The sequence below is a fragment of the Haliotis asinina genome, chromosome 16 (assembly GCF_037392515.1).
Source record: "Haliotis asinina isolate JCU_RB_2024 chromosome 16, JCU_Hal_asi_v2, whole genome shotgun sequence".
In the NCBI taxonomy this organism is placed as follows: domain Eukaryota; kingdom Metazoa; phylum Mollusca; class Gastropoda; order Lepetellida; family Haliotidae; genus Haliotis; species Haliotis asinina.
The window spans coordinates 20,197,974-20,210,471 of NC_090295.1; the positions used below are offsets into that span (position 1 = coordinate 20,197,974).

General features: G+C 40.1%; 1 protein-coding gene across 1 annotated transcript in view; it reads right to left on the reverse strand.

The window, feature by feature from the left end:
- Positions 1 to 12,474, reverse strand: part of LOC137268851 (condensin complex subunit 1-like) — a 35,449-nt gene extending 22,975 nt beyond the window's left edge. The window contains exons 1-17 of the mRNA XM_067803418.1: positions 12,432 to 12,474; positions 12,000 to 12,129; positions 11,011 to 11,083; positions 10,636 to 10,694; positions 8,985 to 9,163; positions 8,071 to 8,216; positions 7,636 to 7,757; positions 7,079 to 7,202; positions 6,247 to 6,394; positions 5,631 to 5,753; positions 4,996 to 5,070; positions 4,621 to 4,755; positions 4,068 to 4,161; positions 3,489 to 3,630; positions 1,919 to 2,134; positions 1,066 to 1,130; positions 284 to 384 (exon numbers count right to left, since the gene is read on the reverse strand). Coding sequence (XP_067659519.1) covers positions 284 to 384; positions 1,066 to 1,130; positions 1,919 to 2,134; positions 3,489 to 3,630; positions 4,068 to 4,161; positions 4,621 to 4,755; positions 4,996 to 5,070; positions 5,631 to 5,753; positions 6,247 to 6,394; positions 7,079 to 7,202; positions 7,636 to 7,757; positions 8,071 to 8,216; positions 8,985 to 9,163; positions 10,636 to 10,694; positions 11,011 to 11,083; positions 12,000 to 12,114 — 1,917 coding nt within the window. The 5' untranslated portion in view covers positions 12,115 to 12,129; positions 12,432 to 12,474. The remainder of the gene's footprint in view (positions 1 to 283; positions 385 to 1,065; positions 1,131 to 1,918; positions 2,135 to 3,488; positions 3,631 to 4,067; positions 4,162 to 4,620; positions 4,756 to 4,995; positions 5,071 to 5,630; positions 5,754 to 6,246; positions 6,395 to 7,078; positions 7,203 to 7,635; positions 7,758 to 8,070; positions 8,217 to 8,984; positions 9,164 to 10,635; positions 10,695 to 11,010; positions 11,084 to 11,999; positions 12,130 to 12,431) is intronic.
- Positions 12,475 to 12,498: the final 24 nt, after the last annotated feature.

Consider the following 12,498-nt stretch of genomic DNA (forward strand, 5'->3'; position numbering starts at 1 on the left):
TGGAAGACAATCTTTCCTTGGGCGATAACATTTATTTCATGCACCTTTGTGATGCAATAGTTCCACCATATGATGATAATATTATCTGGGATAGCCACAGGAGTGGACGATTGCATGACTAACAATCCAGGGTGATTAAAGAAAATATTTCAGCAATATTCTAGCAATATGTGTCTACACCAATCAGTTGATCAATAACAAAAGCATAGATCCACCTAATTGGGAAATGGTGATAATATAACATTAAAGGTTGTGGTACTCATGGAGAGACAGAGTTATCTACCTTGAGGTACTGGACAAGCACCTGCTGCTTGCACACCTCACTGGCAGCATCTCCTTCCCCTGCTTCTTCGGTGGAAGACACGTGGGCCAACTTCTTGTTGCCTGAAATGGTCCAATAGACTCATATATGGTCATATAGTTTCATACACTATTTTTTTTTAAAGGTCCTAACAAATAATTTGTCAGCTTAACATGATATGAGGCAGCATAGAGTAAAAGTGTCTAATGCTTTACTACCTTGGCAGTTTTCAGGGAAATGCCATAAAATTGCACTCCAAAATTTAGTTGTCTCTTCCAGTTGAACGTCAGATGTAAACAAGAAATCAAGGGAGTAAACAGACATAGTTGTTAACCTGGGGACATTAAGAAAGTAACTAGTCCTGACTAATTTTCCACTGAATGACCTGAATGTTATAACGTAATCATGATGTTGTAACTATGAAAAAATAAATCAACATCTTACTTGATGGCTGACTGGACTATTTATTGAAACAGTGATAAACAGCAAAGAAAATAACTCCACTTTACTATCACTGCAAAATGTAATGGCTACATTTTTAGCAGATATGAAATGACATCCAAGTTTATTTGCAGTTTGAAACTGTAAGCAGTAATTATCTAGTAGCCCACAGACAAGTAAGATGCCATTATTTGATTGCCTGAAATGAAAACTGACTTGTCCCGGGTGTGGGACCCACTCAGTTTCATGTTGAATTTCAATTACTGAATAAAAAAAGAACAGGTGACAAACATTCTGCTGTCTGACAACTAATGATCTCTCACCTAGGAAGATCTGCTTCAACTGTGCGACTGTTTCCGACACAGGATCTACCTCATGCTTGTCAACACTGAAAAACAGCAAGACAGTACCATTATCATAGTTATCATTGAAAGACATTGTTGCAGCAAAGAAGCCTGCTTAGGGCAGATGGTTAGGTTCATCATCAGCAGTTGCCCCTTGCTGCCAACACAGTGTGAATGAGAAGGAAGTGCTGACCAGTTGAAACCACCAAGAACTACTTGATACTTTTTTGAGTAAAGTCTGTTTTAGTTTTACATTGCAATAATGTACCCATCATCATCAAAGTCGTTATCATCATCTTGGTTTCTGTTACTACCAAAGTCTACTCCTGTTGTGTCATTTCAAATCTGAGCCCGTGAAGGTCCCGAGGTAGAATAGGCCTTCAGCAACCCATGCTTGCCATAAAAGGAGGCTATGCTTCTTGTAAGAGGCGACTAACAGGATTGGGTGGTCAGGCTCGCTGACTTGGTTGACACATGTCATTGGTTCCCATCTCTGCAGATTGATGATCATGTTGTTGGTCACTGGATTGTCTGGTCCAAACTTGATTATTTACAGACCGCCACCATATAGCTGGAATATTGCTGAGAGGCGTAAAACTAAACTCACTCACTCACACTCACTCACTCAAATCTGGGTTCATGGAACATAGGTCATTTTGATAAATAATCTGTGCATTATTTATGCAAAGAAACAACATTAGAAACAGTGTGTTGATATTGTCAGTAGCAATGTTTGTTACATAAACACATCAGATTTTGAAGAAAGGAGTGTTTTCTTTAACATGCAAATGTATTGCACTCAAAATATTCGTCAAAGGATTGTCACCCTTACCAGTGAGCATCTTTCTGTTCATCATTCTCTTCTTTCTGCTGATCATCTTCGCTCTGACTTGTCTGTCCATCCTCATCAGTCTGTGTTGTCTGCCCTCTTTCCTGGTCGTGTCCCCTAGGTGCCAGGTCTGGCCATTGCTGCTGTGTGGCTGACAGGACCTTCACCGCAGACAGGTACCGACCTTCCAGGAGCAGGTGGTAGATCCTTGTCAACTGACTGCAATGCAGGGATATCATGGATGTAAAATGTCACAAGCCTGATTTCATGGTGGCAGAGATTGGGAGTGTTTGGGAAAGGTTTGGAAAGGATCTAGGATGGGTTGCATGATGGTTTAGGGTGGGGACTGAGTATAAGAGAAGGTTTGACTGAATGGGTGGACATGTGATTAGGAGCGCGGAAGGGAGGTGGGAGGGAACGGAGTGGGAAGGGAGGAGTGGAAGGGACAATCAGAAAGGCTGAGTCACAAGATGGGTAGGGGCAGAAAGGGATAAGAAAGTGGTGGGAGTGGTCATCCACACAGGGAAAACTTTGAATTGGTGTTGAGACCATCTACAGCCAATACTCACTACATCAGGAAGACTTCTTAGACAAATAACAGTTTTTCATTTAAGCACTGAATGACTGTGATTCTCATGCCTGGCAAGTGAAGTCGTCCTGAAATGTGCTTACCTTGCAACACTGACACATTCCTGACATATGTGCTTACCTGTGGACATTGACATAGTCCTGACATGTGCTTACCTGGCAACAGTGATGTCACCCTGACATACACTCTTGAAAAAAGTGGATCTTCATGTTTTTATATTTATGATTTAAGATATTTAGGAGATTTACCGAGTCCATCAATGTTGATATGGTATTATTGAATGTTTTGAGGGTGCATCACCATTTGCACTTTCTTACAACCATGGTTATTTGGAAAGTAGTTGCTTTTGAAAGATGATTGGTGTATGGCATGTAATTTGCATGTATACGGTTTTCATTTTAAAACAAATGACTAGAAACAAACAAATGTGTGATGCAAGATGAGTGTCAAACTTAATGTTCTACGTGATTTATCGAAATTCTTGAAACTCAAGAATGGGACCCCATGCATGTGTATGGGGCTACTGCGTTGTGCACGTGCATATCATGCATTGTGTTTAGGGGTAGTAATAGAGGGAAATGGCGTTCATAAAATGCCTGTCCTTGAACTGTTTGTTACCGTTTACACCTCTTATCCAAATTGAAAGTTCTTTATACCCTACTTTTTTGTGAAGGGTACATGTTCTCACCTGGCAACAGTGATGTTGCCCTGACATACATTCTTACCAGGCAACAGTGATGTCATCCTGAATGATGTCCTCACCTGGCAACAGTGATGTCGTCCTGAATGATGTGCTCACCTGGCAACAGTGACGTCGTCCTGAATGATGTGCTCACCTGGCAACAGTGACGTCGTCCTGAATGATGTGCTCACCTGGCAACAGTGACGTCCTCCTGACATATGAGCTCACCTGGCAACAGTGACGTCTTCCTGACATATGAGCTCACCTGGCAACAGTGATGTCCTCCTGACATATGAGCTCACCTGGCAACAGTAATGTCCTCCTGACTGATGTCCTCCTGGCTGTCCTCATCCTGTGTGTCCTGGCTGTTGTCTTCATCCAGGGCAGCCAGCAGTTTCTCCTCAACAGCCAGCCACTCTCTCTCAAAACCTTCCAGCACGTCATCTAAGACAGAGCATGATTTCATCATCATATTCAGAAACTTCTGACAATATTGCCATCTCCATGAGTTTTTTGTTTTGAAAATATTCTTTCTGAAAATAAGTTACAATTGTCGTAGGAATTAAACCATATTAATGCTTACAAGTGCCCTAAGGAGCATCTCTAAATAAACATATGGAACTAAATATTTTTGGCCACTGGAACACTAATATCACTAATGTTATCAAGAGCTTGCTTACCGTCTTCTCATCATAGGAGTATCCTTGCATGTGAATTTCCTTTTGCATTCAATAATAATAACAAAAAGGTTTTGTTTTGTCAACAGATACATATATATTATTTAGATCTTTTACTCGCTCCCCAGTGTCCAAATGTGTCTGCAAAGGGTATTTAGTTTGGAGTCCCAAATAACTACCCAGTGCATCTCTGTGGATACATACCAGGGATGGGCTGTGGGAGATGTTCTACTGGCTTCATGGCCGCCAGCTTCTCCACCTCCTTCTGATGGTTCAACTCCAACTTCTCCATTGGCAACTGTAACATCAGATGTAAAAACAACTAGTCATACAGACTGTCTATACTGAATTTACCATTTCAGCCATAATATCTAACATGCTCGAGTTTACTGTAGCCATGAAAACCAGTCTGAAAATCTTGGTATTTGGGATAATGATTAACATGTAAGGCCAACATCCTCTAGCTTTGCTATTTGAGTGCCAAGTTCTGAATTTCAAGATTCTTTTGGAAAATTATTTAACAATCATGATTATAATTTGAAACACTTCAGGCTTATGTACACCCAATGCTATTTGAGCACCTAAATCTTGGTCAACACCTGAGTAATAAATGTGTCTAATGGCTCAAAAACTTTTACTCATCCCAATTTTTAATGAGATAGCAAGTGTTTCTACCATTTATACAAAGAGTCCCCAATTTGTTTAACAGAAATTTCTTCAGAGTACCAGAATTCCAAACACACCAGCCAGTACTCACCTTGGCAGCAAAGGGGTTATATTTGAGTAAGGCTGTCATCAGCTGGATGGCATACCTCCGAACCTGGCTCGACTTGTCTTGGAGACGACCAATCACCTTGGTAACCAGGTGCTCTTGGCGTGGCAGTGGTAGACACTGGGCATCCAGGTAGAGAACATAAGATAGCTCATTAAAACAGTTTACCTCAGAGTAAAATGTCACAGAGCAAGGAGTGGACTGATAAGTCTGAGACATTTTAAGCTCTTTCGACCTATTCTCCCTTCAATCAAAGAGAATCTGGTCATTATTGGGCCAACATATTTACCACATGATAAGTTCCAGATTCAGCTGAGAAAAACAACATGATATGAGGCCAATTATACCAAGGAAACTCACCTTTTCATTGACAATTGTCAGCCAGATTTGTAGTACTTTACTTCTGACGAATGCATGAACATCGTGAATATGTTCCTGAAAGAATTAAAAACATGAGATGAGATGTGAGTGAGTGAGTGAGTGAGTAAGAGAGAGAGAGAGAGAGAGTAATCGGTGAGATTAATGTTGCTTTGAGTACTATTTCAGTTGTATCACCTCAGGTTGAAGCATAATGTGGAGTGATTTAATCTTAGTCTGAAGCACTCTCCACATGAACTCTCACAGCAGTGTAACAGACTGCAAGAAATAAATACTTTCCTAGAATAGCCATCCAAAGGGAACAGCAACATTTCTGTGCTTTGAATGCAAATTACTCATTATATTCAACCAAACAGAATACAGAACACAGTTGGCAACTACGATGTCCATCTTCATCAGCACTTACGATAGCTGACTGGTTGATGTTTAATGTAACACTCAGCATTATTCTAGCTATGCAGCAGTCAGAGATAAATGATCATCAGCAACCTGACCATCCAATCCTGTTACCTCTTTTGACAAGCACTGGCTGCTGAAGACCCAGATTCATCCAGGTTTATCAGCACTTGTGACAACATGCACAGGGACAACGGTAAACCTTCTGTTCAATATCTTACCTCCAGTTTATCAAAGAAGCCATCTCTTGCATTCTTCATGTTGTCATCCAGGTCGTCCTTTGACAACACACGCTGCAATATCTCACCAAGAACACCCAACACTCCATTCCGCATTGAGTATGACTGAAAGTTACATGAAACATTTTCTGTGTCAAGTGATCTATGTAACAAATTCATAAACAGTCTGTTCACATAAGTAGTCTCACAACCATGAAGCTGGTCAACTGTGAACCGGGCATCAAAGGGAAATAACTCTTACAATATGTCAGTGCTAGGTACAATGGAGATAAATAAACACATGGTATTGCAAGGTAGGTTTCATGTTTTAGTTTCCCTTAAAATCTTGGTCACATTTTTTTTAGGCAAATCACTGGTAATAAGGGCCATAATAAGGCTAAAACAAGTTTAGGTCTTTTGAGCACAAAAGTTTCAAATCATGCCTGTGAAAACCCTTAAATATAAGGAGCCAAGGGCCTGTTTTACAAAGCTATCATAGTGCTACAATTGTCATACATCTATGTCACAGTACAGGATGTACAGCAGTCGTGGCACTATGACAGCTGTGTGAAACAGGACCCAGGATGCTAAGTGGCATGTGTGAAGCATCCGCCCTTACATCTCCATCTAGGTGACACAGCAAGACACTGATGTTGGGCAGCATCACTGCTGGCACCCTCTCTGCCAACTCAACCAGGAACAGTGAGTACGCCCTCGTTCCTGATGTGTCACGACTGAGGTCCTGGGCATCTATGCGGCCGATTTCTCTGAATCATCCAAAAGTAAAACTTCAAGTGATCTCATATTAAGGGTAAAGGAAGAAACACAAACATCTGAACAATTAAACTGACAGGTCATAGTACAATTCCAACTGAAATCAACAATATACTATTGAGTATAGGTGACAACAGGTAAATCACAAGGTGTTGCTGATGCTTGTTGTAAAGTCCTATTTTCCAAGTGTACTGAAGCTGAGAATGAAAATGGACTGGTCACTAATTTACAGTCAGGAGTAAAATAATGTAGCCAGTGACTTGAATTTATCCCATTATAAATAGAACCATTACCATCATCACATTATTATTTGGCAAACTTCTTACTCACTGGCCCCAACAGCAGTGTTGGCTCAAGAGAGGGTTTTGGAGTGTTTTGACTCATCAAATTCAGTGAGGACCCCCTGTATTTTACATCTGCCCATCTATTTAACATTGGAGGGGGTCCAAAAACATTATTTTCATCAATTTGGACCCACTCAAAATTTCACCCAAATCTAACACTGCAACACAAATGTTAAAATTATGCACTGTCATATAAACATGCTTCTAAGAATCTAAGGGCACTGTAATGTTAAGAGAGTCCTTAGCAATTTTGCAGATGGGGATAGTTGACAGTGGATGTAAACAATAGTGCTTGTTTCTGCATTCTAACCAATGTACGAAAGAAATGTTTACCTCATAATCTCAGATACAACACTCTTGGCTCCATAATGATTGACAAACATCTCCACTGTTAGAGACAATGGCGACACCAGGTGTTCGAAATGCTGAAGCAGTTGGATCACCTTCAGACTGGCTCCTACGACACAGGAGGTACATCAGCTCATTAGTAGGGATGTTAAATCTCTCATGGGGAAATGCTGATTCACTAATGGGGCATTTTCAGGGCAATACATGGTAACTTTCAGGGCAATATAGTCACATTCAGGGCAATAAAATCACTCTCAGGGCAATCCAGGGTCACTTTTAGGGCAATACAGAGTCACTTTCAGGTAAATACAGAGTCACTTTCAGGACAATCCAGAGTCTTTCAGGTCAATCCAGAGTCACTTTCACTTGTACTGAATGAGCAATAGTGGCTCCATTTTCAATTTGAGTTTAATACTGGCTCTCTCTGAATACAGAGAATAGCATCACATATCACCAGTATCTTGGTCCAAATGTAAATACCTTGGACTTGTATCTCCAGAGGTGAAAAATGGACAAACTGGTTAACTACTGATCATACATACCGAGACCATGGTTGTATCTCTTCACCAGGCAGCCAAGAATGTGAGAAATTGTTTCCCTCGTGTCCTTCACCTTGGATATTCCTGGATTCTCCAGCAATTTGTAGCATGTATTACTCACTAAACTGTGGAGAAGAGAAAATAGATGTTACATATCTTCACAGCTCACCACAATCCGTACTAAACAGTATACTCGACTTTAACCTGATATCTCTCAAAACCTCCATTGGACGTTTTACCTGAACAAACATTGACCATTAATATCAAAACATGTCTGAATGGATTCTTAAGAAGTCAGATGAGGGCAATGAGGGATGCGATGCCATGTGTCAATGAAGTCAGTGAGCCTGACCACCCAGTCCTGTTCGTCGCCTTTTTATGACAAGAATGGGTTACTGTTCATCAGTTTTGACTGATTCATAAAACAAGATGGCTGACCTTACAAACTCCTCCTCAGGGATGGGTGGGTCCCAGAGTTTGGGGAGATTGAGTTGTATTATCTGCAGCAGGGCATGTACCCCCATCTCTCGTTCCCGCTCCCAGTCAATACCTGTTTCCACGCGCTTCTTCTGGGACTTTCGACCCTGGTGACAAAATACAAGATAGGCATGCATTAAATACCTCAATTAAAATGTTCAACTTTTATTTATCAAATCACAAAGCATAATACAACCTAGATTTCAATCCTCATCTTGTTTGTTTGTTATTGAATGCCCCACTCAGCACTATTCCTGGTATATGGTGGCGCCCTGTAAATACTTCCACTGATCAACATCATGAGGATGGATCTACACAACTTTGGTACTCAGGAATTAGTTTTCACACTAGAGTGGGGTAAAGACTTCAACCGTAAACACTGTATTCGTTGGTTTCACCTTAATTTTCGACTCGCTATGAGCACTATTCTATTTCCGGTTTGGTGATATGCTTTACCAACACTGTGAATTCAATCTAAATAAAAACTGTTATGAAGATCATTTACAGGTGGCAACTGTACATACATCCATTTGCCTCTGATTTTCAATAATTTATGTCCTATTTTTGTTACAACTGCATAAAAAATCTTGTGTCTTCTAGTTTTGGGAAGGGGATGCGCAGGGGTGGATGGTGGTCGTGGTGAGGTGTTTATACAAAACTTGGTTCATATTTATTAAGCTATTTGAATGAATTGAGATCACTTGCACCCAATGCACAGTGAGTAAAAAATTACCATATCTTTCAGTAAGACATTATCCTTCTGGGACCCAGTCCCTGGGCCCTTGTTTCCACACTATGACCCACACAGAATAAGTATTTGTATACGGTTGTAACCATGGTAATTCTTGTATCTGAATGATTCCCAAACTGTTTACCTTAGTGACGTTGACTTGTACAGCATTTGCTTTGTGGAAGTCAGTCTCAAACATCTCAATGAACTGACACAGAAGGTACACGGTCATCTTGACCAGATTCAGGTTGCGGGCACGTGTGTTGGGGTCAATACCGGTCTCTTCCACCACACTGGACAGCTGACTTGCTACACCCCGAGAAGCTTCAAAAGGACATGATTTGGGTAAATATATCTCTGTTTCAAGTGAGGATACCAAGTTACTTTTTTATGAGTGAGAGAGTGAGTTCAGTTTTACACCACACTCTTCAATATTCAAGCTTTAGTAAATAATCGAGTCTGAACCAGACAGTCCAGTGATCAATAGCATGAACATCGATCTACGGAACATACAATGACGTGTCAAACCCAGTCAGCAAGTCTGACCACCCAATCCTGTTAGTCACCTACTATGACAAGCATGGGTCACTGGAGATCAGGGTCTCCAGTTACATGAAAATGGGTTAAAATTTTTCAATCAAAGGTAAGTGCAGCTAGGGCTGGATTTATGGAATAAGAATAGTATACATTAGCTGCAACTTAAGGTAGTGAGTGAGCAAGTTTCATTTTACCATGTTTTTAGCATTGTTCCAGCAATATGATAACGGGGTACACCAGAAATGGGCTTCACACATTGTACCCATTTGGGGAAGTGAACCTGGGTCTTCAGCATGACGAGCAAATGATTTATCTACTAGGTTACCCCACTGCCCACCTAACGTAATGACCTTGTTGAACCAGACCAATATGAGCTGCACCTGCTATTCAAAATAAAATAATATACAATGCTTGAGTCTGGGTATCAGTGTTTTAGAACATCAATTCAACAACATTATTCTGGGTGTGACAATTTCATTTGTATTTTGCTTTATAGTAAACTCACATGTTACAAGAGCAAAATATCTGCGTGCAAGTTTAAATATGACTGGTCAATAAGACTGATGTATGAGTCACACAATCTGTAATAGGCACTGACCCGTGAAGGTCCGGGATAGAATAGGCCTTCAGCAACCCATGCTTGCCATAAAAATGTGACTATGCTTGTCGTAAGAGGCGACTAACAGGATCGGGTGGTCAGGATTGCTGACTTGGTTGGCACATGTCACCAGTTCCCAAATGCACAGATTGATGCTCATACTGTTGATCACTGGATTGTCTGGTCCAGACTCAATTATTTACAGACCGCTGTCATATAACTGGAATATTGCTGAGTACAGCGTAAAACTAAACTCACTCACTGTAAAACTAATAGGCACTGGTGGAATACTGATCCAGCCATGAAATTCCAGCATGGTTCTCTTAGGATGGAAACATATTTTACAGTCTGTTAGCTTCCTAGCTTTGGGAAGATGTTCAAGTGTGATTTGGCATGTTTGTTGTTGTAATTAAAGCCACACTTAGTAATATTCCAGCAGTGTGATGGAAGTCTGTACATAAACAAGTTTGGAGAGACAACCCAGTGATCAACATAGTGAGCAGCAATGTACACAGTTGGGATACGAGACAGGTGCCAACAAAATCAGCAAACATGACCACCCAGTTGTGTTAATCACCTCTTAGGAATGGCATGGATTGGTGAAGGTCAATCCCAACAGGATCTTCAGGAGTCCAAACAACTGTGGACAACACATACTCACCTTTCAACAAGCAGTCCCATGTTTCCTCCTTCACTGCAGCATCAAGATCCCTCTGAAGACTAGAAAATACAGCAGCTGATAACTATATGCAGTTTTAACTCAAGCTCAAATATACATAAAACACATGGACTATGAGTAATTCTTTCCCAAAATGTTGACGAAAATGATATATAGGAATTGGAAATGAAGTTGTGATTTGCCAACATGTTTTGAAGATTTGGTTTAATGAATGGAATTATTATATTTGCTAAGTTTACAGAACGGAAAGACATCTTACCATCCTCAATGATGGGAACATTCAACAAAACTGACAGACTGGAAAGAGACAAACTGACATCATATTGTATTTGTTAAGTAGTAGAACTGAATACCAACCACAAGATGCTGAAGAGTGAGTCGAAATTATCGATGACAGCAAAAGAGTTGGACCGAATTGCATATTTAAAATCTGAAATTTATAGAAAAATATACATATATATCAAGTGTACAAATAACTTGGCTCTTGAAATTGACTTCAACTAATTCACAATGAAACTGAAACCAATACACAGTGAAGAGTCGATACTAACTGTTGCACGTGTTTCTGGTTCATATACATTATTACATTAGACTACATCTGCCGTATTTGAACAAGCTATTGTTGGAACTATCTTTTTACTTTCAACTTAAAAGGTCATTTCATCAGGTTCCAGATTATACTTCAAGTATAACATGTTGTAATTTGTCTTAGGTATTGAAAGTTTTCTTTGGGTGTTTAACATACATGTATGTCAGCTGAGTATTTTCAAAAGAGAGAAGACATTTCAAATGCATTTTGTACAAGTGCCACCATGACATCACATGTTGCAACAGAGATGTCACAGTTTCATGACTTTTAATATATGATACATAATCATGCCAACAAAATATTTAGAGCAGTATTCACTAATGTATATTTCATGTGTGTGTGATGCTTTTATTTGATCAGTAAACATAAAACATGATAAAGATATTCTGGCACATCACCTGAAAAGCCAAAAGATTCAGTGTTGAGACATTTGAGGTTTTTTCTGTGTGTGATCATCCTTTCTCTCATCTCTACGTGACTTATAGATAATGCCACATCAATCTAACTGGTTTCTATCAGATATGGTAATTCAAATCCTTGTCTCGCCAGATTTGTTGGGATTAATTATGTAACACAGACACGTAACATTAGGTAACATTATGTTACCTCACTCTCAAACATCCTGACCTACCAGTCGCTCAACCTTCAAACTCATTGGATAACAATTTCCTTGATATCAGTGCTGTTTATTCTACAACCCAACAGTAATATTCAAATCTCCCATCGCAGTAGCGTAGGGTGTCCGAGGGCTACATACCTTGAACAGCGCCCTGAACTAGTCTGTGTGTCAGAATCTCTTCCACGGAGTATTGGTTCACACTTGTTTTGGTTAGCAGGTCGTCTCGGGACACGGGGATTTGGAATTCAAACATCTTGTAATTTGCCGCCTGGAACAAGGTAAAAGGAATGTAATTATCAATCTACTACCAATGGCATCAAGAGAAAAACAGTACAGAAAAGCAAAACTGTACTGATCATATTGCATATCCTGACATTGTTTATTTGGCCTACACAGAAAATATGAGAACAGTGTCAAATTTGTTAAAACAGTCACACGACCAATCAACAAAGATAAAGAGACAAATGATTTGCATTACTATCTTAAATGTGCAATTACATCGGTGCATCTAAAATGCGGCGATAGTATTCCACGGTTCGGTATTTACAAAAAAGTTGAGAATCATTGTACCTTCCGGGTTTGAAAAGTGCGCCTGCGAGTGTCAGCGCACGAAGATGGCCAATCAGATTTTCCTAAA